We start from the raw sequence: 27,342 nt of genomic DNA, 5'->3' as shown, positions 1-27,342 counted from the left end.
AGAGGAGTACTAGACTGGTCCGAGTGGAGTACACTTTAAGCTTTCATAGCCATAGCCTCAATCCTCCAGTTGAGACATATAGAGCCAATAAGCTGCTTGCACGTGGGTCGTCATGTGCGGCAGTCAAACGTGAAGCTCCAAGTCGGCTGCTCCACTTCTTGTCCTACTTACCTACACAACCGGCTCATGGTTCGCTATTATCCAAGTGACGTTCACGTGGAAAACTCAGCTTTTGTTCCTCATAAAACAAAACAAATAAAACATACATTTGGGTGTAATGGAATGAAAACAACTTAATGGTCAGTGGTTTATTGAAAAAAAATTATTGAACCTTGTAATCAGACAGATAAATGTAATCCAGTGATTGTTGAGTGTAAATAATTGAAGTGCCAAAAATGCCCTTCAAGAAAAATAGATACAAGAAGTTATAATGTTAGGTACACATTAATAAAATAAAATATACATACTATTACTAGAGAATATATGTGTCATTTGATGTATTTTTTAATATTAGCCATGTCAATCAAAATGGAGATTGACGCAGACGAGTGAAAACCAAAAATGTCAAAATGGTATCGATGCTCACAACTATCGGAGTAGTTCAAGAGCTTGCTTGACAAATGATCAATAACACCCATCTCAATGGAGTTCTTTATTAGAAAATTAAAGAAGAAGAAGAATATTTTGAGAAGAGGAAAAGAGTGTGACTTTGAGAGCTTGAATTGTTACTTTTCTTAAAGTATTTTTTCAATCTCCAGAATATAACAAAATTCTTAACACATTTATCAGAATTGTGAAATTGACAATGTAAAAACGTTATTTATATAATAAACCAACGTATACATCTTTTAATAAAAAGACTTGTTTCCTTTTATAATATAACTCTTCAAATAGTATGAAAAAACTTGTTTCTTTTCATAATATATTTCTTCAACTAATCGTTTCTTTTCATAATACAACTATTCAATAATTATATCTAATAACCTTTCAAAAGTTATATTTTAATAAGGTAATTATTTCTAATTCTTGAGTCACAACTTTTCACTAATAAGTCCAACATTAACAAACCATCTAACAATCCCCCACTAGTTTGAAATGTTAATTTTTTTTATCATATATATTTATTTATTTATTTTTACCTTTCATTCAAACAAATATTACGTAAAGAGATATCTCTCGATTTGAACCATCAATTAGCGAATGCATCTTAGAACCCTAACGAAGTAGATGGTGTCCGTAGATTGAACCTCGACTCTTAGTGTTAGAATTGAAGATACACCACACATAATATTCATTTATATTTCTGCAAATAGTCGTTCAGTTTTAGCACCATATGACCATGTGCTTATCTTGTTCATAATAAACATTTACAAGAGAAACTCCCAAATTCTTTTTCTTGAAGCGGCACCACTCCTTATGTTTATTTAGGTGGAGTTTTCATTAATATCTCCATTGCTCTAGACATTTTTCTTTTCATAATATAATATTCAAATTTTATTGAGAGTATAACTCAACCTCTATATGCAATAGACTACACTATTTTCAAATAAGATTTTAATGAATGGATTCTAATAGTGCATCACAAACACATAACAATAACTTGTTTTTACCCATTAAACTTTGTAATTAAAGGTTATTAATTAAAAATTGGGTTCTCGCTATTGGTGTCTAATAAAAGTCTTAAACCTATTCCTTTTGTAATACTACTTACCAAATCTCTTGGTAAACCTTTTGTCAAAAGATCTACCAAATTACTTACAAATTTAACATATGTTATGATAATTACCCCACTAGAGATTAAGTCTCTAATATAATCATGTCTTAAGCTAATATGTCTAGATTTTTCATTATAGACATCACTATATGCTTTAGACATTGTAATAGCACTATCACAATATAAGGAAATGGCTAGTATTGGTTATGGCCACAACTGTATATCTAATAACAAATTTTTCAACCATTTCGCTTCCTTTCCTGCAATAGCTAAAGCTATAAACTCAGACTCCATTGTTGAATATGAGATGCAAGTTTGTTTCTTAGATATCCAACTAATGGCACCACTTCTTAGGGTAAAAATCTAACCTGAAGTGGACTTATTATCATTTACACTAGTAATCCAATTTGCATTAGAGTATCTTTCTAATACTCTTGGATAGTTTGAATAATGTAAGTCAAAATTTTTAGTTCTTTTAAGATATCCAAGAACTCTCTCAATGGCTTTTCAATGAATTTTATTAAGTCTACTTGTATATCTTGATAATTGGCTGACTGCAAATGCAATATCTAGCATACTGCAATGCATAGCATTCATAATGCTTCCAATAACACTAGCATATTCAAGTTATGCAATTACTTATCACCATTCTCAGGCATTTTCATACCTGAGTTATATGTAATACTAAATTCTTTTATATTGTGATGTTTAAATTTATTGATCAATTTCTCAATATAGTGATTTTGATTGATAACATAACCATTATTATGTTTCCTAACTTCAATACCCAAAATGGTATCAACCTCATTCAAATCCTTCATTTTAAATACAGGGGTTAAGTATTTATTTGTTTCATTTATGCCGATCATGTTATTACTAAATATTAGCATATCATCAACATAAAGACATATAATTACTCCATAATCTTTGGTGAATTTTGAGTAAACACATTTTTCAGTTCCATTATGTTTAAAACCACAAGATAATATGGATGAGTCAAATTTTTCATGCCATTGTTTAGAAGCTTGCTTTAGACTATAAAGTGATTTAACCAATTTACAAACTTTTTTTCTCATTTTCAAGAAGTATAAAACCTTTTAGTTGTTCCATGTATACTTTTTTCTTTAAATCATCATTTAAAAAAGTTATTTTGACATTCATTTGATGTATATGTAACTTACAGATCGAAGCGAATGCTATAAGTGTTCTAATGGATGTTATTCTAGCTACTAGAGTATATGTATCAAATTAATCTATGCCTTCCTTTTGTTTGAAACCTTTAGCAACTAATCTTACTTTAAAGGTTTGTATGAAACCATCGGTATTATATTTTCTTCTAAACATCCATTTACATCCAATCAGTTTAGAACCTGAAAGTAAATCAACTGAGATCCATACATTATTAGACATTATTGAGTCCATTTCATTATTTACAATCTCTTTCCAAAAAGTTACATCTCTCGAAAACTTTACTTTTCTAAAAGTTTTTTAGTCTTCATCTACACTTAGTAGAAGTGGTATTTTATTTATTATTTTGGTTATATCTCCTTCAACTAAAAAAATAATTGAATTTGGAGAAACATAATCATAATCTAAATGTTTCTCTTTTCTCAATCTTTGACTTTTTCTTGGCTTAATAGAGTTATTAATTTTTTTTCACCAATTATTGGAGCCATTTCAACTTGCTTTTCTTTTTCAAAATTAATATAATTGTAAAAAAAATTATTTTCAAAGAAATCAACATGTATAGATTCAACTATAAGATTAGAATTTAAATCAAGTAATCTATATGCTTTTGAATTTTGTGCATAACTAACAAAAATACTTTTAATGCTTCTAGGTCTTAATTTTGTCTTATGAGGATCCGTGACTTTATAATAAGCTATACACCCCCACACTTTAAAATAATTCAAATTTGGTTTTCTGCCATTACTCCATAATTTATATGTTGTCATAAGTAATTTCTTTAAAGGAACTTTATTACTTACATGACATATTGTTAAAAGTGCTTCTCCTCAAAGATTAAAAAAAGTTTTTACATTTAACAACATGCTATTTACCATATCTACTAAGGTTTTATTTTTTCTTTCGACTAATCCATTATGTTGGGGTGCATAAAGAGTTGTTCATTGATGAATTATTCCATTCTCTTTCTAAAATAGAGAAAACGAGTCTGAAAAATATTCTTGTGTTCTATCACTTTGAAGAATTTTTATCTTCTTTTCTTTTTGATTTTCAACAACAGTTTTAAATTATTTAAATTCGTCAAATACTTCATCTTTTGTTTTAGGATTCTAAAATATGAGTGAAGCGAGAATAATCACTAATGAACATTATAAAATACCTTTTCTCTCCCCTTGTTAGTAAACCATTTAGTTCACAAATATCAGAATGTATAAGTTCTAATAATTCTAATTTTTTTTCAACTTTTGGAAAATGTTTCTTAATCATTTTTGCCTCAACACAAATTTCACATTTTCAAAACTATCTTTTTGACATGAAATATAACCATGTTTTGACATAAATTTTAAAAATTAAAAATTTAAATGACCTAGTATAGTATGCCATAAATCAGAAGAATGCTCAACAGTATACGTAAAAGAATTATTCATTTATTGATACTGAGTTTGAACATTTCGTCACAAGAATATCATTTTCCAACAAATACAACAATGTTCGATATTTCAACCTTATTAGATTCTAATACAATTTTAAAACCATTCTTACGCAATAAATGTGCAGATACAAGATTTTTTCTAATTTCAAGAACATAGAATACATTACGTAAAGTTAATTTCTACCCTGAGGTAAATTTTAACTCAACCATTCCTTTGCCAAGCACCTTAGCAAGATTATGGTTCTCCATTAGAATTTCTTCCGGTCTCTTGAGTTCATCATAACTCTTGAATTGTCTTTTGTCATTGCAAACATGAATAGTAGCATCAGAATTTAACCATCATTCTGAATGTTTTGTTACAATAGCCATATTTACTTTGGTAACCATTCCAATATGTATTTCAATCACCATTGCAACAAGCTTTTTAACATCATGATCAACAAGGTTTACCTTGTTTCCAGAATCAGAAGCAGTAATCTTGTTTTCAAGATTTTCAAAATTTTTGAACTTGCACTCATTGATAAAATGTCCTTTCTTTCCATAATGGTAACACATTTTATCACTTTTATGTTCCTTGGATTTCTTGAAGTTTATTTTCTGGAATCTATTTCTTTTTAATTTTCCAAAACCCTTTTCGTTTTCACTGACGAAATTTATATTTGACCCAAGAACGAGTGCATCTCTAGCATGATTTTTTGCCTCAATATGCAAACGAGTTTGAAACTTTTCAATAGTAAAACTTTCTAGAGAGTGCAAAATTTTCTTCCTATATCTATTTCAAGAAGGTGGAAGTTTGGATAGAATTGCTCCTACTTGAAATGAGCTAGGAATTTTGATTTTCAGTTTGCTTAATTTAAAAGCCAGAATTCGTAACTCATGTACTTGATCCATAATTAGTTTGATATCTGTCATGGTAAACTTAAAGTATCTTAATGCAAGAAATTTATCCGTACCTTTTTTCTTCTTTTTATACGTTTCCTCAAGTGCAGTATAGATTTTTGTTGTTGAAGTTTTACATCTGAAAATATCATACAATCGATTAGTGAGAGAATTGAGAATGTATCCACAACATATAAACTCATCATGTTTCCGTTACTCCATGTTAACATTAGTAATGGTTGTGACAGCAGTTGTTATTGCAACGTTATTTTCAGAAGATGTTGCTTCTATTGACATGATTTTCTTTTGAATTAGATGGTTAATTCGTCTCAAGAACATAATAAATATTCATTGTGGTTAATAGGAATACCATTTTATCCCTCCATCTAGTGAAATTCATTTTGTCGAATCTATTGAGTTTGATCACTTATTGATTTTGGAAGTGAACCTTCACACTTGAATCCAACCCAGTCTGCATCATGAAATAATTGAGAAAAAGTTTTTAAAAAATACCTTAAGATTGTTAGAAAATTTGAGAAAAAGAAGAATATTTTGATAAGAAGAAATAGTATGACTTTGAGAGCGTGAATTGTCACTTTCCTTATGGTATCTTTTTAACCTCTAGGATACAATAAATACCTCAACACATTTATTAAAATTGTGAAATTGACAGTGTAAGAACGTTGTTTATATAAAAAATCAACGTATATGTTTTTTAATAAAAAGATTTATTTTCTTTTATAATATGACTCTTCAAATAGTATGAAAAGATTAGTTTCTTTTTATAATATAACTCTTCAAATAGTTGTTTTCTTTCATAATATAACTATTCAATAATTATATCTAATAATCTTTCAAAAGTTATATTTTAATAAGGTTAGTGTTTGTAATTCTTGAGTCACAACTTTTCATTAATAAATCCAACATTAACAAACTATCTAACATTCTCACCACTAGCCTTTGCATAACCCAACTCCTCTAATGCCATCCTCAGAGCTAGCATTTCCTCACCAACATCGTCCTTCACATCCCAAGTATTGGTCTTTGGTTGCATAAACCAGTTTTTAGTCATGGTGAATTATATGTAGCTCTTTCAAGAGCTTTCAGTAAAAATGCATTAAAAATTTTAATTCATGATCTTCAATGCACACCTACTAAAAACATAGTTACAAAGGAACCTTCAAGTGTTAATGCTAATCAATTGTCCTGTTTTTGTTAGTACATATGATATGGTACATATTATACTTTTTATTGTGTTCACTCTCTTTTAATTATATGAAGCTTTTCACTCATGTATAATTATTGCTCTTACCGGGTAAACTATATTCCCAGCTGTTTTGCTTCTTCAAAAATATATGATGCCATTTGACGGATTATAATAGATGAACTTTTACACAACTATTAGTACCAAAGCACCATCCGGCGTGTCTTACTTCCTGCAATCGTTGCTACACAATCTTTTGGCGCCATGTTGTAATGTTTTGCTCTTGCTCTTTGTCTTTATATACCTTGCTGCTACAAATGCTTTCCTTAAGGTATATAGATTACATTTCCACCTATACATCTTCCCTTAGGTCATTATGTCTGTCCTAACAGTAATCATTCTTCACATAGAGAGCCCACCAATCATATGCGCATTTCTTACATATAGTCCTTGCAGATAATTGAGACAAATTATGATTTTACCAGCCACTATGTAGGTTAGAGATAGGAAAACAGCCAAATGACTTTTGAGTTGGCAAACCAAACCAAAGGGCACGTAAACCAGTTGAGCCCAATGCACTCTTATTGTTGAGACAGACAGAAACACCGGCCGCCGTAGACAATCCCTAACCACTATTTTCAGTTTATTGAGTTTTGAGGACCTTCCACCCAGATACAAAGACAACACTATCCTCACAGGCAATCAAACCAACACATTTTTTATTATTATACTTTATTCATACTACTTTTTATTCTTTTCTTTCCTCGTAACAAGTGTTGATCTGATAAGCAAAGTCGGCAAAGTTAAACAGAATGTATGTCAAGACTAATCCAGACCAAGTGCATAATAGCAGGTTTATTTTTCATTAAAACGTCACATAGAAAATGTAATTATATTAACTAAACTTTTTCTTGCCTTACGATTTGTGGGCAATTAAGCGCTTGTATCTTTACCTTTAATGTTTTTCCTTTTAACAAGAAAATTAGGTGAAACCATTAACCAATCTTTGTCGGCGGCCCTTGCACTCTCCTTTGATAAAATATTCATAGTAACAAACCCTATTTTTAATTTGACTATCATGATTATTTCAGTATTTTTAATGAAAATGTTTAAAATGATAATTTAAAAATAAAATAAGTTTTTTATTTAATAATTGTGTTTACTTCTAATTTGCATTTTATTTTTGGCATAATATACAAAAAAGTCTCTAAACTATTTAACAAAATTCAAATAAGTCTTTATACTTTTATTGTATTTAATCAAATCTTTATATTTTTATTTTGAGTTAAATAAATTTTTATATTTTTTATTTTAAGTCAAATAAACTTTTAAGACTAATGATTGATTTAATTAAAAAATTATTTATTATTTTACGTCATATCGCGTTGATGTGACATGTTAAAATATTATAATTGATTATAATGTGACATATTGACGTATCATATTTGATAATGATATAACATATTAATTTGACATGATAATATAATCATGTAGTATTTTTCATTCTCCACATTAATGTTATGTTAATATTATATGAATATAAAATAATAAATAATATTTTTATTAATGATAATTAATTAATTATTAGTTATAAAAATTTATTTATCTCAAAATAAAAACACGAGATCTTGATTAAATGTAATAAAAGAATAAAAATTTATTTAAATATTTTTAAATAATTTAAGGGTTTATTTGAACATTATGTATTTATTTTTTATTTGATGTTATTACACACAATCATAAATATTACTTATACAATAATTAAAAATAATAAATTATAATTTAAAAATATAATAAATAAAAAATGTCCATTTTTATGGATCGAAATTTTTTTCAATATTAATACTATTATATAAAATTATAAATATAGGTTATAATTTAAAAAAAAAAGCTTATAAATGAATAGAATACGATAATATTAATACAATATTCTCCAATATATCCATATATATTGTAGTAATCTATCGGCGTGAAATGAGGTTATGCTACTCTACCATCTCCACTGGCTCTATAGCGTTGGTTCTCTCTCAAAGCTTCAGCTAAATTGATATTATCGCCTGTTGGATAGAGGTTGGAGCAAAGAAAGAAAAATATGGGAAGCTCAGGACAAAATACGTGGAAGTTGGAGGATCACCCGAAGCTGCCAAAGGGAAAGACCATAGCCTTGGTGGTTCTGGACAGTTGGGGTGAGAACAAGCCTGATCAGTACAACTGCATCCATGTTGCCGACACTCCCACCATGGATTCTCTCAAACAGGTTCCGCTCCTGAGCTCAACTCTATCTGCCTTTCCCCTTCCTTGTATTTCTAGTTTCTTTATCTGCTACTTCTTTTTTTTCACCTTTTTCTATTCACCAAAAAATTTACGAGGGTTCAGACTGCAGGTTAAATTAATTAATTGTAAGTTTCTATTCTAGGACTTTGATACATATTTTTCGAGTCGGTCCATAAATAGATTTGTTTAAAATAATTCAATCAATTGAAGAATGAATGAATGAATGGAATCGATACTATTTCTTTTGTCATGAGTTAATAATAATATTAACCTTGACTGTGATCTTGTCATTCCTCTTCAAAGGGTGCCCCTGAGAAATGGAGATTGATTAGAGCTCATGGAACCGCCGTGGGGCTTCCAACAGAAGATGACATGGGCAACAGTGAGGTTGGTCACAATGCTCTTGGTGCGGGACGCATTTTTGCTCAAGGGTCTGATGCTCTCCCCCTGTTTCAGGAAAACTGCGCTCTTTGTAAAATTCCTTCATATTGTTACTTTACATACCCTTCGGTTTGCGGCTTTGCGCATTTCCTTTCCCAGCCTTTTCCATCGACAACTTTTTGGCATCCTAACTGAGCCAGCTTATTCTTTTTTTTTTTTTTCAAATTGCAGGGCTAAGCTAGTTGATCTTGCTCTTTTCTCTGGAAAAATCTATCAGGGAGAAGGATTTAAGTACATAAGTGAATGTTTCAAAAACGGGACATTGCACCTTATTGGATTACTTAGTGACGGTGGTGTACACTCTTGGCTTGATCAATTGCAGGTAACTTAAATTATCTTTTCAAGGTTCAGCTTCCCCTAACGGAAGTTATGATTTGTTTCTTTATTTTTCCTTTTGCAGTTGCTGTTGAAGGGAGCTAGTGAACATGGTGCTAAAAAAATCCGTGTTCACATTCTCACTGATGGGCGTGATGTTTTGGATGGTTCAAGTGTAGGCTTTGTGGAGACTCTTGAGAATGACCTTGCAAAATTACGTGAGAAAGGCATTGATGCCCAGATTGCTTCTGGTGGAGGCCGTATGTATGTCACAATGGACCGTTATGAGGTTAGGAATTTATCAGAATCTTGCTAAATAAATATGTTGATTTAAGTAGGTAATGGATAACTTCTGAACCAAATAAGCATAGACTGATGAATCATAAATGCGATTCTCTTGTTCTTTGTAAAAGTAGGTTATTGTTTATCAAATTATTATTATTATTTTTATGAATTTTCCTCTTTGTTGTTGATTTATTGCCTATCAGTTTTTATCCTTTTGATCACGGTCTGTCATTTTCTTTGTTTGACTCACTGGTGAGACCAAGCATACAAGTACCTGGATCAATCCCTGCTAGGCTAGGCAGTTAAATTTAGAAAACTTGAAGGGATTCTACCCAAAAAAGTGTATTGGGAATGACATTTTGGCTTCTGTGGTTGGATGATCTGCTCAATTAGTTATTTTATGAGTGGATCTTTTGCAGAATGATTGGGATGTTGTGAAACGAGGATGGGATGCCCAAGTTCTTGGTGAAGCTCCACACAAGTTTAGGAATGCTGTTGAAGCTGTGAAGAAATTGAGGGAGCATCCCAATGCAAATGACCAGTATTTGCAGCCTTTTGTTGTTGTTGATGAGAATGGGAAGGCTGTGGGTCCAATAGTGGATGGTGATGCTGTTGTTACTTTTAACTTTCGAGCAGATCGTATGGTCATGCTTGCCAAGGCTCTTGAGTATCATGATTTTTACAAATTTGATTGAGTGCGATTCCTTAAAATCCATTATGCTGGAATGCTACAGTATGATGGAGAGTTGAAGCTTCCAAGCCACTACCTTGTTTCTCCACCAGAGCTAGAAAGGACATCTGGTGAATATTTGGTGCATAATGGTGTTCGTACTTTTGCTTGCAGGTGTGTTAATAGCAGAATTTTCCAAAAAGAAAAATGTCATTTAGTTTTGTAGAGTACTCTCTGAAAATGACAGTAAGTTCTTTGGCTAATTCCAGAATTGGAGTGGGCCAGTGTCCTATAGCCCTACAAATTCCCCATTTCTTGTTCTGAAGTTTGATTTTATTTTTTCATTTTTAATAATAAATTTGGTTAAGATAACTAGACTCTCAATCCTAAAGTTATTTTCGTCCCCAGGTGTGATGACTCACTACTTTGTCGCACACTATATTATTTATATGATATATAAAGAGTTAATGGCCTATTTTATCTGGGGGTTATCATTTTATTATAATTGCTGACTTCTGAGACACATGTTTTATTTGTTTGCTTTGCTGTTCTAATCTTCCCTTCTTGACCAATAGTGAAACTGTCAAATTTGATCATGTCACTTTCTTCTGGAATGGAAATCGCTCTGGCTATTTCAGTCCTGACATGGAAGAATATGTGGAAATTCCGAGTGATGTTGGCGTTACATTTAATGTGCAACCAAATATGAAGGCAGTGGAGATTGCTGAAAAGGCTAGGGATGCCATTCTGAGCTACAAATTTGACCAGGTAACCGATGCCTTATGTATCTGGAAACAGGTGTTCAGGTTGATTATAGATACTTATTAATTTTTTTTTCATGTTGCTTTAGGTTCGTGTTAACCTACCAAATGGAGACATGGTGGGCCATACTGGAGTTATTCAAGCTACAATTGTTGCCTGCAAGGCTGCTGATGAAGCTTTCAAGGTATGATGGCTATAGTTCCTGTATTTGCATTTTGGAATCCTTCATATTTTACAGGTTTTTGACAGACTAATCTTAATTTGCAAGACTCATGGAGTAACCTAGCAAATCATAAATTCAAGATCTAAGGAGAAAGTTTGATGCTTGGGGTAAAAATGAGACTAGATGGGTAATTCTTCATTGGATGTGAAGTTAGTAAGAAATATATAATGAGAATGTTTTATCTTTTTCAATTCTCTGGCTCTTATCCTTCTGGCTAGATCTAAGTGCCGGTGATAAATGTCTGCTTCTCGATATCTTTTTTATTTTTTAAATTTCGTTGTATCCAATTTTGGATTGAAACAGGCAGCCTTGCTTGTAGTCTGCTTCTAGGGTGAATGACCCATTTTACTATGTTGAAAGCCATTTTCAGAGTATTCTTTGAGTTACCTAGTTACATTGTTGGATTGCAGATGATCCTTGATGCTATCGAGCAAGTTGGCGGAATATATGTTGTGACTGCAGATCTTGGCAATGCTGAGGATATGGTGAAAAGGAACAAGTCTGGGCAACCTCTTTATGACAAGAGTGGCAACCTTCAAATACTCACTTCGCATACTTGTCAGCCTGTAAGTTTACAGAACACCTCAAGAATCAGTTGAAAACATTGCAAGATGAGGTTCAACGTGCTGGGTGGCTTGAGGCCAATTTGCATTGTATCTATTAGTACTTTTATTAGTTGGGTGGCTTTATCAGTCTGGAAATCCATATGATGGAATTCATTATGTTGTTGAGTTGGTTTTCGTTTTTCTATTATCTGCCCCCCACTCCCTTTTACTGATGCATATTGTATATTGTTGGATTTTGTTACAGGTGCCTTTTGCGATTGGAGGCTCTGGATTGGCACCTGGTGTTAGATTCCGTAAAGATGTTCCTGATGGTGGGCTTGCCAACGTGGCTGCAACTGTGATGAATCTTCATGGATTTGTGGCTCCAAGTGACTACGAGCCAACACTCGTTGAAGTAGCTGATAACTAGGATATCAAGAAAACATGGCCTAGATTTTGTTTTGTACTATTATTTACTCAAGGCAGATGCTTGGGTGTTATAGCTTGTTATTTGGTTGAATAAGTTAAATTTTGAATCTGTGAGTTGGTAATTTTGGAAATTTTCTTTTTTGTAGCCAATTGCTGTTAAGTATCAGCACGGATAAGATAATCACTGCCTTAAGGTATTCATATTGGAATCTTATTTTCTTTTAAACTACTCATATTGTTTAAATCTTATCGAATCCACTTGTATTATATTAAAATTCGGTTTCCTTTTCAAAGATTGTTTTGTTTTGTGGATAAAGAAAGAAATGATGGATTCTCAGACTCAATGGATCTTTAAGAATTCAAGAGAATTGCAAAAAGTAAAATAAACAGTAATACATCTTTCAAAAGCTGAACAAATCTAGTTAAATCAGATATTGTATTTTCATGAAATTAATATACGTAAAATTTAAGGTGTAGAAAAAAGATTTAAGGTGTAGAGGGACAAAAATAAAAATTATAATTATGAAGAAAATATAATTTTACTAATGTTAACATATATTAAGATATGCAAATATATATAAATATATATAAATGTTTTTAAAATTAAAATTTAATAAATATTATTTTTCCTGCAACAATCTACGAGCAAAATTCTAACAAACTAATAACGCGAATGGTTTTGCAATTGCCTATAAATTTATTTATGTTTTAACTGGATTAGCCGATTGAACTGGAAATAAGCCCGACGGCGCTGTTATTAAAACAATGCTTCAACTTGAAGAACTCCATTATTTGAAGTTGAAACTGAGATACCAAAGCCAAATTGCATACAGTGAGCAGTAGGCAGATGAGAAGACAAACAGTATCAAAATTTCCCGCGAAAGCCAAGGCTGCATTTTACGTACTCACAGGCAGCGGCCTCTGTTATCAAGCTGCTTCCCATTCCAATTTTCTCCCCTTCTCCCCTGACTCTTCTGTTTTCCAAGGCCTTCTTCGCTCTTCTCGTGCAATGTTCACCGTCAGATTTCTCTCTCTCCCTCTCGGAGTCCCTTAATCCCTTGCCTGATTTTTGTTTTCTTTTTCTTTTTTTTTCAAAACCTGTTTTCTGATTTCGACTCCTTGTGGTGCAGATTGCAGTCACCGTCGCTGACTACAAGTATTCTTTATATGGGCTGCCAAAGGACCGTGATGAATATCGTCTTGTATTATCTGAGGTTCCTTTTTATTCCATCTTCCATTTTGTATAACATTATTGTCCTTAAAAAACTTTGTAACTCCCAGAGGAATTCTTAAGCTCCATTAAGTCACTTCCCCTTTTTTTTTTTATATAAACGAAAGTAAATACTAATAGAAAATTAATATACATGGAATCTGTTTGCTGCATGTTCACATTGATTGCTTGCCTTTTGCTTCCAAAACAGAAGGTAAAAGGTGTATTTGGATACCAAAGTAAACAATTTTATTAAATAACCAAAAATTGAAAAATTGATTTTTATGATTACAAAATGTATGATTGTACATTGACCGATAATACTTGAAAAGAAACTATCCTGCAACCATTTGCTCATTATTAATCAAATATGATTTTGCTTTTAACTTTTTTTTTTTTTTTACATTGTAGCAAGTTTTAAGGAAGCAAAATGTGAATAATAGAAGGCAAATGGCAAAAAGAAACACCAAATGGCATGTAAACATATATCTGGAGCTTTAAATGGATGTGTTCTTGATGTTTCTGTGCATCTTGATTTTTCTGGTTGAGTAAGATGCCGTACTTTCTGTTACTGTTAGAGGGTTGAAGTTGCTTTCAACCTAAGCAAATTTAAGAAATGTAGTTCCTTTAATGGAGGCCTTCATTTTCGACTGAGTTACCTGTTCTTGGAAGAATCTCTTAACTGCATTTCTTCCCCCATGACTACATTAAATAAATGAATTATATTAGTAAGAGCTTTATAGTATTAAAACTGCTATAATTAAGAAAAAGAAGAAGAAAACAGAACCTTGTTAACTCTGATATTATCCTATAAAATACTTTACAAAAGAAACTCATTCGAGGAAACATCAGTTGATGTCACCTTCTTATTTGTTCAAAAATCTTGTTGAAGAAACAAAATAAAATTCTTTGAATGAACTTTGTGTAGACTGCAAAAGGCTGTATAGACAAGCTTCAGCTTTGGTGAATGTTTGATCTTACATATGCAGTAGATACTAATATTTGGTTTTGTGGTGCTAATTAGGTTCATTTGCGCTCAGCTAAGAGAATGCTGAAGTTATGTGAAATGAATAAAGGTTTTTATTTGAAAGCTGGTCAATTTGTTGCTTCCCTGCGTCAGGTCCCAAAAGAATACTCGTTTACCCTTTCTTCGTTGCAGGATCAGGTATGGTTGATTTTATTCTCTTCTGTGCATATAATGTTATCCAGGAAGAGATACCTTGTAGGTTCTCATTCTAAATTCTGGTTCTATGACACTGTAGGCAGTTCCTTGTGATTTTAAGGTCATAAAAGAAACAATAATCAGCAATCTTGGTCAGGATCTGTCTAAGATGTAAGTTTCATTGCTTTAATCATAGTTTGGATTCCTTTAACTGTTAACATCTTTCCTCACTTTTTCCATATTCCCTTTGGATGATTTCATCCTGACAACTACTAAGTGTGTATTGGCTAGCTTATAGTCCAGATAGTATACTACCTTCCAGTGCTGTCAAGCTGTATGCTCAGGCACTATGGCATAGTGAAAATCAAGAAAAGCGAGAAAAGCATCTCGCACCTTACCTCACATGCTTTTGGTGGCAAGGTGATTTTTTCTAAATAATTTTTTTAGGTGGAAAGGTGCAGAAGAAGGCCTCTGACTTGAGTGTCCCTTTGGTTTCTTTACATTTTAAGTTTTTAATATGCTATTCTTTTAATAGTTAAAAGAGGACATTAGCTCTCTTTATAAGAATGACAGATTGGGTCATCCAGCGCTCAATTTTTTGTTTAAGATGAAAGTGAAGGAATAATAACCTGAAAATACCAATAAATAATAAATCTAAGCCTACCTGAGACTAAAATAACTTAGGTATTTATAACTAAGCCTAAAACATAAAATACCAAATACAACCCTAAAGCCCTAATACTAGGAAAAGAAGTAAAATACTAATTAATATAAAAGAACCTAAATAATCTAAAATAGCCTAAATAAATGTAAAAATTACAGTAAAAAATATTAAGTATAAAATGAAGTCCTAGATAACTTGATCTCTCAACAAGCTTATTTCCGTCCTCCATTAGAAATGTTGAGCTTTGTTTAGTGATTATTGCTAGTTAAATATGATAAATTTTATCTCAACTAGCTTTGTTTGCGTCTCATGCATTTTAACCTTGATCATGTAAGTAAATGAAAGTCTAACATATGATAGCATTTCAAAAAAAATGCTAAGTAATATATTTTTTGAAAACTCTTAAATGAGGGAAATTTTAAAAATCCATCAAAAGTGTTATGAGGATTTAGAAAAATTTTAATAAGAAGGTTTCATTTGCTATTTAGTATAAATTATGAATATATTATACTATTAATTAATAGTTACTTTCAATATAATTAATTTTTTTAATTTTAGTTTATTTCGTTATTCGAATTATAGTGTTGAATAGTTTATAAATTATTATTACAAACAATTATTTATACTTCAAACTTTATACTTTATAATTATTTGTATTTTATATAAAATTTATTTAAAATAAATGACAAGTATTTACACGCAACGAATGTAAGAGCAAATATTAATATTCTTTAAAAAGCTAAATCAATGTCTTTGACTAAAATAGCCTTATTTCTTCTTCTATTAACCTCACTAATCTCTTTATACCAAAGACAGATGTGATTTGGCTGTTTAGGAATATTTGGCAGCGGGTCCCTCAAGAGTTTAATAGTTGACTAACTTGGTTGACAGTCTAGGGGTGAAAGTGTCTATTTTCAAAATAGAGAGGGCTTTAGGTACTTTGAAGGCAAGATGGTGTAACAATGTAGCACATTATTTTTTGTAGGTACTTTCGATAGAAATAGATTAAATTTTTGAATATGGATCCTAACATCTTGTTTTAGATCCTATAGAACCAACAGAAAAGGGGAAAGCAAAATTCTATTCATTGCTTATGTTGGTAAAATCTTGTCTATGAATAACATAAATTTTCGATTGACTAGAAGATTATTGTGTAAATTTCAGTTTCATTTGGTTTAATGAACAACCAATAGCTGCTGCGTCCATTGCTCAAGTGCATCATGCAATGTTGAAAGACCGTCAAGAAGTAGCAGTTAAGGTTTGTTGGCAGAATATTTGATTTTAGTTAACTCCTTTATTGATTTTCTCTTTGTACTTGAGGTTGATGTCTTTGTCTTATACATAGATGGGTAGAGTTAATGGAGAGATTTCTAACGTCATTCATAGATGCATGCATGGAACCATTCATCTGGAGCTGGCAAAAATCTATCCAAACCTGCAAGCCCAGCTGAACCCACTTGGTACCCTACCTGATCCGACGTGAGTTAATTGAAAAAGTCAATGACCCAAAACTCGAAGATACCGAACCTGAAACTCTTGAACACGAAATGACATTAATCCGAAATGGCTTAAACCCTAAGCAACTCGAACTTGAGACTGATCCAATCATGAAATCCTATATTCATGAAATAAAGGATGTCTTTTCTTTGCATACTATTTGTAGTATCTAACCAATATGCTAAATTCATGAAATCCTAGTTAAAGGAAACTTGCATAGAAGTATGTAAAACATATGTATCACCATTTTTATTCATTATGTCATTTATTACTTTCGTTTTGTTCATGCATAAAAGAGAGAAGGAACGAAACTATTTTTTTCTTTTATTATTATTATTTTTACCTCTTATTCTCTTTGTTTTTACCATGATGCTTGTTGAATACTGTCTGATTCATTAAAGTTTGTTAATACGGTTTGTAAGTATTTGTTTAATTTGTTAAAGTTTGTTCATGTTCATATGGTTGTAAGTATTTGACAACAAAATGCTTTTCCTTTTATGGAGAATAGGTACAATACCCTGGATTAGAGAAGAAAATGAAGTTAGACACAAGAATAATGCATTTCGTTTCAAAATCTGTTGCATGGGTATGCACTGAATTTCTTAATAATTGTTCTTAATATTTGTCAAATGATATCAATTTTGTTTTTCTATGACTTGAGATTGTATTTACCATGTTTAGTCATTTCAAATAGGTTTTCTGAAAACGAAACGAATTCTACCCCTCCTGTAGACTTTCACTAAGCTATTGGATGTAGATCTTGTAGATTTTTGCATGTAGTCATGTCATTCTTTTTCACCTTTATCAATGCTGCTGGGGACCTTTTCAGCAGTTAAAGTACTTAGGAGGTCCCTATACTAGTTCAAAAAGTGTACTTCTCCCTCTACAATGTACTTTGACATTTGTGAACAATCAAGGACAATCGATAACACTGTGACCCGTTATCTATGCGAACTGGGTAATGACTGTTGTTAGCTTCAACCCTTAATTAAAATTCCATGTCAGCATACAGATACTTTTATATTCAACATCATCAACTTGTTACTGAAAGTTACACATCAATGCTATGTCATCACCATGTCAGCTTGGGTAACAATCCTCTTTTGCGGTGTTATCAATTGTCCTTAGTTGTTTACAAATATCAAAGTATAGGGATTAAATTACTCAAAATTTTGATAGAGAGACTAAAATACGTTTTTTGATTAGCATAGGAACCTCCTCGGTACTTTAACCCCTTTTCTGCAGCAACTTTGATAAAATCATGCCTTCACTAGATTTTCTTTTATGTTGCCAAACCGTCTACAATAGTTTTGCTCATTATTTTCATGAAATTGGAAGGACTATGAAGGCTTTACTCCAAATGGTGAAGATGATAGCATTTGCAAAAGGGTCTTATTAGCATGTTAAAGTCGGTTTGTGATTAAGAAAGGATATTGTTTATTGAAGTTATAAGATGAACCAATAGAGGTTGAAAAAGGAAGAATAGGCTATAAGCTCGGAGTTCACTTGGGGCAACTAAGGTAGTGGTGTGATTCAGAGACAAAATGTGCCCTGGGCTTGATCCCTCATACATGTGACCTAGATTTAAGCAGTAGATGTAATCTTAGGTGGTGGCCAGACGTAGAGGTGACAAATTTAACCCGAATTAGAATACCTATCCTGAAGCCGAAACCAACCCAATTCAATTTGACAAAAAATGTCAAAAGCCTGAATCCAAGATGACCTGAACTTATAATGGCCTGAGCTCAATACGAAAATCACTATATTTGAAATTAAATGATGTTGTACAAAATGAAAAATTACCACTAATTAACTTGTTTTTTCTCCTTTAATCAAATGTTAAAAATTTTGGAAAATAATATTCCTTATAATATATTTATATAAAATATTTTCAGCCTTTTGAAGGTTAAGATCTATACTTTTCAATATTTGAATGGTTGTCATGCTTATCTAAAATTTGATTTAAAATATGCTGAATATATAATTATTCGACATGTGCAGTTAATTTTTACCCAATTTTATTGGTGGGATAGCTGGATAGGAAGGATTTTATATTTATATGATATATTAGCAATTTTCAAATTTATTTTTATCGCATTTTATATTAAAATATTATTACATTAATTTGTAATAGTAACTTAACATCAATCATATTATAAGTCAAACCATTGTTTTGTCCTAATTTGTGAAAATGGCTACATGAAACCCAAAAATGACCCGAAACTACTTAAATCTGAACTCGAATGACCCGGACCTACCCATGTTGCCAGCTCTACCATACCATGATTTTCTTGCTTGCCAGGGGTTCATTATTGAAGCTATGGAGGTACATGCATGAAGTGTAAATCGTGGATAAGTGTGGAATGTGGTTGGAAAGTGATGGTGGATGAAAATAGGAATTTCTAGCAGTAGCAAGAGAAAGTCAAGAAAGAAGTAAAAAAACAACTGAGAGTTTTAAATTTCTTAAATGAATAATATTGAGGTGGAAAGGGGTGATCTTCAACCAACTAAAGGTTTGCCTGACATGTTCTGAACAATTAAACAGGCTGTTTGGGTTTTTGAGCATCCATGTGAAATGTAAGGAAGATATTGGACTCTTCTTTGGGTCCTAGCCAAGCTGACCAGACTTAATGTTCTATAAATATTCCCATAGTCAGAATTTTTTTTTAAAAAAAAGGTAGGGTCTGACAAGTAATCCATGAATTAATCTTATCAATAGCTTTGCTCTCAAAATTAATAATCCTTAAAGTGGAGCTAGATGTCTAGTTATCTCAAAATTAATAAGCAACAGCAGTGTGTACCACTTAGGAGTTGCGGTCCCTTTTTATTCCAAATGTGGTTTCTGCTACATTAAGCTGGATCTGGAAATGAGAAAATAAATAATGTTGGCACGGAGATGTCTTTACTTTTTTCCCTTTATATTATACTTATGTTAGATCTCCTAATCTTCTCTCTCTCTGTTCAGTTTTTCCCTGAATATAGGTTTGGGTGGCTGGTCTCAGAATTCACTAAGGCAGTTTCTATGGAGCTTGGTGAGTTATAGAGTTGTCTTTGACAGTCATGTCTGCTATTGATACAAGCTGCGAATTATTTCTTCGGTTTTATATTTCATAGTCAGTTATGATCGTCAATCAAGTTGGGAATGTATTGTGTGCCCATAGTTTCATGTTAGTTTGGTATTGTTTGGTGAGTATTCACACGTTCATAAAATTCCTGATTCTCATATTATATTCTTGTCACTAGCATATTTGTGTTTATGCCCCTTCCATTATCTGAATAAGAGTTTGAATATGATTGAAAGGTTTAATAAAATGAAAAAATATATTTCTAGGGATTTTGTTATTTCCTAAACAGTGTCTCAATGCTGAATTATGGTTAAACTTCAAGGACTTCTGTGTAATTTACTCAAAGATATATGTTTGAATTGAGAGACCAGGATATCAGCTGATATCCTACTTACGTTTTATTTTCAACTTTAAGTTGCTTACTTTGATGGCTGCAATATTTTTATTGGTTTTTCCCCCTATGTCTCCACAGATTTTATTCAAGAGGCAAGAAACTCTGAGACAATTGCCAACAGCTTTAAAAAGAACAAGATTGTTAGGGTACCTCATGTATTTTGGGTATTACATAGTTGTTCTACTCTTAATTTTCTACTTCACCATTTATTGAATAAATTCCATTTGAGTATTTCATGTTTCTAACAAGGTGGGAACATATAAAAAGCCTGGTTATATAAGATTTACATCCACTCTTCAGGAATTTACGACAAAACAAGTTCTCACAATGCAGTTTTGTAGTGGCCACAAGGTAAGGGCAAATGGCTCAGTAATCTGTTTGATATTTTTTATGTAATGTATGGTGCTGTCGAATTTGAGGTTTCTTATAACTCCTTACCGTTGCAATGTCTCTAACTCTTGAAGTTAGATGGCTGGTAACTGGTGCTATATATTCTATATTATATATATATTTTTAGCAAAATATTCTACAATGATTGTTTTCTTTCATTTATAGTAATAATATGAAATTGTTCTGAATTTATGAAGTTTAAATATATCGTGTAAAATAGTATATGATCCCCCTCTTGGGTTGATTGTTTTTCTGTAAGCCAATCTGAGTTGTAACCAAACTTCATCAATTCTTTCTTGGAGCGAACTGAAAAAATCTAAAATCCTGAAATAAAAGTTTCTATTTATTTTTCTTTTTGAGTATCCCTAATATCCATGTGTCTTTATATTACTTTTCCGGGGTTTACCTGCATAGTGTGTGACTGGTTTACATATCTCTTATGCAAGGTAAGCTACAGATTGTAGCTTTATGGGATGAGACGAAGAGAGTAATAATTAGTGGTTGGCTTAGAAAAGAAGCTTAGATTGCTTTGCTAAGGAAAGATTAAGCTATGATCAACTTGGGAAAGAACTGCTGCTGGATGATAAATCAAACTAAATCAAATGAACTAGAAATTACTAGCGTCAATGTAGAGTTACTAAGTATTAGACCTCTGAGGTATGTGTCATATATTGAAGGATTATATTACACTACGCAAGCACCATGATGCCTGAGATACCCTCATTATTTAATTACTTCAAAAAGTTTTGCCAAGTTTTTGCATTGTGGTATGCAGCATGCACCCAGGTAAAAAGGCAATTCCTTGACTTTCATGCAGAATTATGGGGTCATTGAATCACAGTTCAACCTAAAGGCTACATGAGTAACAACTGGAGGAGTTAAGTAAGCTTTACACCACTTAGATATAGATTTTTTTTTCTGAAAATTAACCATTTCTTTCATCAACAAGGGAAGAGCAATTCCCTGTAAGAAAAACAGTTCAGTTCCAGATTTTAAGTTGCTATCATATCAACTTAAAATCCAGGCATTACAAAAGGATCACACAGCAGAGGTGTCCCATCCATTCCCAATACAAAATAACCTTTTCCAACAGAAAACACAAGATGGATGGCAGATCCTAAACATCAATTCAGCCTACATATCAAAGATCCTGACGCTACCAACCCAAATCCGATTAATCATTATCAGCAGAGCACCACTCAACTCGTTTCAGCATCAACCATGAAGCTTAAGCCTCAACACACAAATCAGCCAAATCAAATATCCAATTCCCCGTAGGTCTCACACAAGACCATAAACAACCATATCTGTAGTGGAGGACGAGCACCTTGCAAAACTTACCAGGTCACCAGCGCACAGGTACATCTGGATGGAATCCCTTGACAGTTCCCATGACCAAAGAGCCTCCTGGATGATCTCCCCCTGCATGCCTCAGAACATGATCAGAACTCTGTTTGAGGCAAGAAATCATAACCCTCAGCTCCCCAGGATGCATTGCCTCCCGCATTTGACACCACCACAGCCTCCTCGACACTCCTAAGACCCTGACCCCCCATGTTGCAGAGCCCACCCATCTAATCCTCATAGATGTTCAGAACATCACCATGGCGCAGCACCCCCTCTTTGGCTAAACTGTCGGCCAACTGGTTATTCTCTCGAAATATATGATTGACTTCCCACTTCCTAATTCCCTTCTTTAGCTTTTCGATGTGTAAGATCCACTTCTTGAATCTCCATGGTGCTTCCCCTGGTGCATTAATCCATTTCACTGCATTTTGTGAGTCTCTCTCAATCACAAGTGAGTGGGACATAGCCCACTTAGAAGCTGAGAAAATCAGAAAAGCTTCCCTAATGGCTCTAACTTCCACAAGGTTAGAATCATCTATCCCGATAGATTTGGAAAAAAGCACTTTAATCTGCCCCTTATTGTTGCGCATTACCCCTCCTATCCCGGCTTTGCCGGGGCATCCTTGAGCTGCTCCATCAACATTGAACTTCATTTCTGATATGAGATTCTTGGTCCGTCACATCCTTCACACTATATAATTATGGCATTTTATCACATTGGATTTCAAGTCCAATAAAAAGCTATAGTCAACAAGTGGAAGCTTGGGTTAGGTTCTTACACAATGTAGGTTTCAGATATTCAAGCATGTGAGCTTATTGATCAACTTGTGCCGGGTATTGGATGCTGTGTTACACTTGAGAGTCTTTACTTTGTTTAGTAAGATGCACACTCAGTTAAATGTGCAAGCGCCAATATATGTAGTATTTCTTTGAAAAAGGAAGAGCAATAAAATAAAATGGTTTTAAATGCATTATAAACTTTTAGTTGACCAAACAGTTACTGATGTTGGATTTTGGAAAATCCATTTTTAGGCTTGAAGACTTGCATATCTTTTCACTTAACAACTCTACAACTCTGTTTGTTGAAAATAAACTCTCTTGTTCTATATTCCTCATCTTCAAACCTTTTCTCTACTTAGTAGGGTTCGATTTGTGAACTTCTTGTCATTGGAATCACTTGCTTTGGAACATGATGTGGGCTAGGGGGTTGGATCATTTGTATCGGGTGACAGTACTTTTAGATGTGGTAGTGTACTCCATATACATGGTCTGGATAGACTTGGTAGTTGAAAATCAGGCTACCTAGTAAGCTTGCTAATTAAGAGTATCAATTTTGGCTTTGCTATAGCCTGATCACTAGCCTTAACTTTCTTCTGAAGGGCAGATTGTTAGTTATAACCGCTACTCTGATCTAAGGAGGATTCTATTCTGTCCGAAACACTGGCATCAGCATGCTGATGTGGCCAAAGCAAAACAACCATGATCCCTTGACTAAAAATCATATGATATTTCTGCAGCATCTTTAGAACTCAAGTGAGTGGCTCTAAGAAAGAGGAGCAATTTTACTATACTTTTCGCTTGGTGTTTTCAAGATAGCATCACTACTTTAATAGTGAAAGCAAGATGGATAGACCTGTTCTAATTACTTTGCTGGAAGAAAGATATTTGTTGGAATTGAATACCTGAGCATGGCATATCAACTGGGATATTGATTTTGGCTTGTTTCCATTAATTAGCAATATTATAATTGGTTTGATTGGAATTTAATAATATTTACTTTTGATCCTTGACAAGGAGAGGATAAAGGTAGAGTTGACACTGGGTGCAAATTTTGTTCCCTTCACTAAATAAGCCTCTAAACTATTGGGAAAACCTTTAAATGGTAACAATTATCGAATGTGAGGTTACTAATTTTAGAAGATTACTTCTGGCATTGATTGCTGAATATATTTTCATCATGCATACAGCTAACTATTGTACAGTTGCTTATGTTGCACTTGAGATCATGTGTATATTATGCTTTTGGCTTGACTGTAATGTACCGTTAACAGGAAGTTCCCTATCTTTCAGGTTGATGATGTCGAATTTCTGAAGGGAATGAAAATAGATCCAGTGAAGGTTTTCTTTTTTTGCGAGAAATATTTTTTTAAAATTTTGTCATGACGGGTGATAAGTTTACTGCAATTGCAATTATTTATGCATATTGTTTTAAATTCTGGATAATACTGTCTTATGGGTAGGTGAGTAAATCCTGTGTGTCAAGTTTCTTTGTTGATGGTGAAACATCTCTAAATTGGGTACCTTAATTTCTGTATGTATGGTCGTTGAATTAGCTACCATAGTGATTTTGATAGGCTTTCAGTAGTTCATTCTATTGCACTGAAGGAAATTCACTTACTCAGGTTGGCTTCACTCGGTTTGTTTTGAAGGTTGCTAAGGCATTGGTGGAAGTGTTTGCAGAAATGATATTCATTCATGGTTTCTTGCATGGAGATCCACACCCCGGTAACATATTGGTATCTCCAGAAGGTCGGGATGGCTTTTCTCTGGGTATGTCCTGAATCTATTAATTTCTCTCTAAGATAAGGTTTACTAATCATGCTAATATGCATATGTACCTTTATGCTGAGATGGTGAAACATGCAGTTCTTCTGGACCATGGAATCTGCAAAAAATTTGATGAAGAGTTCAGGCTGGAATATTGTCAGCTTTGGAAGGCTTTGATTCTTTTGGACTCAAAAATGATACAGCATTTAGGTGAATGTTTTGGTGTTGGGAAGTACTCCAGATACTTCCCCGTTATTTTCACTGGAAGAACAATTGATAGGTGATCTACCTTTTTTTTGCTCTATCCTTTTCTAATTTCTGTTCTCGAATCTTGCTATTTGTCAAGGATTTTTAGTTATGGAGACATTAAGTAGAATGCTGATGGAGTGTTTCCTTTCAGAATTTGAAGTAAAATCAGTAGTGGAAGAAGTTTATATTTTTGCATCAACTTTGTAAGGATAGTATTCTCATTTCTGATGGCAACACTTAGCAAATGTAACCGTCAAGATTACTATACTTCATCTTAAGGTGATGCTAGATATCATACATTTTGTCACAGTGGCCTTGGTTCTAAGATATAGAGATCGGCCATCCTTTGGGAGGTCATAAGTTCAAATTCCCCAACCCTTATGCATGACAGTGTAATAATAAAGATTATTGGTTTATTGCAGCACAAGCTAGGCTGTTCTAGAAAACACAATTAATTTTTGTTTCCTACTTTTGATCCCTCATAAAACTTCACAATAAGATAATACTCCACTTGTCAAAACTTGAGATGAAGAAAAATTTGTCGTTATGTGGTTTTAAATTTAAGGATAATGGAATTATAGATCAACTTTACGTCATTTTATTCTCAAGAAAATTGGAACCAAACTTACTCCCCTTATCAACTCTTTACCATAGGAATTGAAACCCAAGGGCACTATTTATGTTGCATCTACAAATTAAGCCATCGTCTGATTTTGATTAATTTTTCTTGCTTTGATTCATGTTGTCTTTCTTTCTAACTTTTGTTTTTCATTCTGCTTGTTAAGGTAAAAACAAGGTACCACTTTCTGGTGCAATTTTTATTCTGACATGATAAGCACAATCTTGAAAGTGTCCTTCTAGGTTAGATGAAGTGCAGCTTCAGTGACATGCCTCTTGTAATTCCTATCAGCACTAGTTCTCATTTGTGTACACAATATTAAGTGATTTTCCCTTTAAGAAAGACAGTGGTTTGTGAGTGTTCAACAACATGCCATAATTAATTTCTATTCACTTTCTAGTTCTTGTTTGTAGGTTCCTATGTTATAATACCTGAAGCATTTCCGCTGATATGTTAATTCATCTTTTCATCCTTCTTTTTCTGTGTTATTGTTTTGGGAGAGGAATGGGCTGAAGAGAGACTGAGAGGTTCAATTTAGTGATACATTTATGATATCTTAACAGCTGTGATACCAACCTAATTGACAATTTTATTTTCTGATTGGCAGTAAATCTGGTCTTGGGAAGGAAATGTTGGTTGAAGAGAAAAAGAAACTGAAACAAGATTTGAAGTCTCTAAAGATGGAGGACTTATCTTCATTCATGGAATCTCTGCCTTCGGACTTTCTCATGATCTTGCGAACAGAGTAAGATAGATAAATTCAGTAGCTTATTTGGAGTTTAGTAACTCCTAATCTTGCTTCATCATTTCTTTTTTAGTGAATTATTGAGATCTATAATTAGCAAGCTGGGTGCTTCAAAACGGGTGAGGTTGCAAACCTATGGCAAATATGCCTCACATGGTCTCTCTCGGAAGTTGAATCCTTGCTCTGGTAAATATTTCTTCCAATTTTTAAATCAGTCTTAATCTTGCTAAGCAGGAGAGAGCTTTCTAATGCATGTGTCTCCATGTGCCCGTGCCTGTGCCTGTCCTTGTGCGTATGTGCATTTTTGAGTATATGGTGAGAGAGGGATTTATATTCCTGACCTGTTAATATTGCTAAGTTGGAAGACTTTGATTATATGGGCACGATGTATTGTTGTAATAAGAAATTTAACTAATATTATTATTTTTCTTGTTCTTTTTGTCAGATTTGACGTTAGTGGTCTTATTTGCCAGATTGATAGGAAATATACAATACATTCATCTAAAGCTTGCTCTGGGTAAGGGCTTTTTTCTTCTAATATGTTTTGATCCTTCTTTGTATATGGTTAATAAACCATGTGAGGAAGGGAAGCAGAATGATTGAAATGTTTCAATATTTTCAGGGGTAATGGAATTGGTTTTTTGGATGGGGAAGTTGAAGCAATCTTTCAATAACTTCTATAAAAAGATGAGTGGTTCTGGAAAAAGCCTTTTGACATTGTTCTTCAACATTAGAGTGTAGATTTTTTATTTATTTATTTATTTTGTATTAGGAGAAAGTTGAAGGTGCAAAAAGAGATTCCGACTTTAGACCTCAATTTGCTCAAGGAGGGGTAACAACCGCAGTTTGAAGATGGGTCGGATGGAATATTGAGTGTTGCACGATAGTTGTGTATATGAAAGGGAAGAATGGAGGTCATGGCCAATGCTATATGATACAGTCTTGTACCTGTTGTGAATTTCCTAAGAGTTCATTTGTTTGCAAGCATGCATGTTTCTCCCTGACAAAGTTCACTGCAAATGAAGAAATTATAATTGATGATAAATTTGATCTTTGAAGAAATTATATAGAAAATAGATCACGAGATTCAAATCA

The 27,342-nt window shown here is 32.9% G+C and overlaps 1 protein-coding gene and 1 pseudogene across 3 annotated transcripts; both read left to right on the top strand.

Annotated features, from left to right (window-relative positions):
* LOC18600674 lies at positions 8,379-12,607 on the top strand (annotated as a pseudogene).
* On the top strand, positions 13,028-27,342 carry LOC18600672 (uncharacterized aarF domain-containing protein kinase 1). Of its 3 annotated transcripts, XM_007031262.2 has the most exons (16): positions 13,172-13,376; positions 13,489-13,572; positions 14,593-14,733; positions 14,831-14,901; positions 16,559-16,652; positions 17,400-17,477; positions 19,857-19,923; positions 20,429-20,514; positions 20,651-20,701; positions 24,158-24,205; positions 24,517-24,637; positions 24,734-24,914; positions 26,110-26,247; positions 26,321-26,433; positions 26,693-26,764; positions 26,870-27,342. In XM_007031262.2, the coding sequence occupies exons 1-16, from the start codon at positions 13,206-13,208 to the stop codon at positions 26,986-26,988; spliced, it is 1,635 nt and encodes a 544-aa protein (XP_007031324.2). In that variant the 5' UTR covers positions 13,172-13,205; the 3' UTR covers positions 26,989-27,342. The 3 variants fall into 3 exon arrangements, with proteins under 3 accessions (XP_017975943.1, XP_017975944.1, XP_007031324.2); XM_018120454.1 differs by having other exon boundaries at positions 13,028-13,572; positions 20,600-20,701; XM_018120455.1 differs by lacking the exon at positions 17,400-17,477 and having other exon boundaries at positions 13,030-13,572; positions 20,600-20,701.

The sequence above is a fragment of the Theobroma cacao genome, chromosome 4, assembly GCF_000208745.1.
Source record: "Theobroma cacao cultivar B97-61/B2 chromosome 4, Criollo_cocoa_genome_V2, whole genome shotgun sequence".
Classification (NCBI taxonomy): domain Eukaryota; kingdom Viridiplantae; phylum Streptophyta; class Magnoliopsida; order Malvales; family Malvaceae; genus Theobroma; species Theobroma cacao.
The sequence above is the reverse complement of the archived record's forward strand: the minus strand, read 5'-3'. Positions and strand labels throughout refer to the sequence as shown.

Bases quoted from the DNA above. Each gene is read 5' to 3' on its own strand.
- LOC18600672 (XM_007031262.2), top strand. From the start codon at position 13,206: ATGAGAAGACAAACAGTATCAAAATTTCCCGCGAAAGCCAAGGCTGCA. The intron at 24,638-24,733 runs GTATGTCCTGAA...TGAAACATGCAG, and splicing joins TCGGGATGGCTTTTCTCTGG to TTCTTCTGGACCATGGAATC. The intron at 26,765-26,869 runs GTAAGGGCTTTT...CAATATTTTCAG, and splicing joins TCATCTAAAGCTTGCTCTGG to GGGTAATGGAATTGGTTTTT.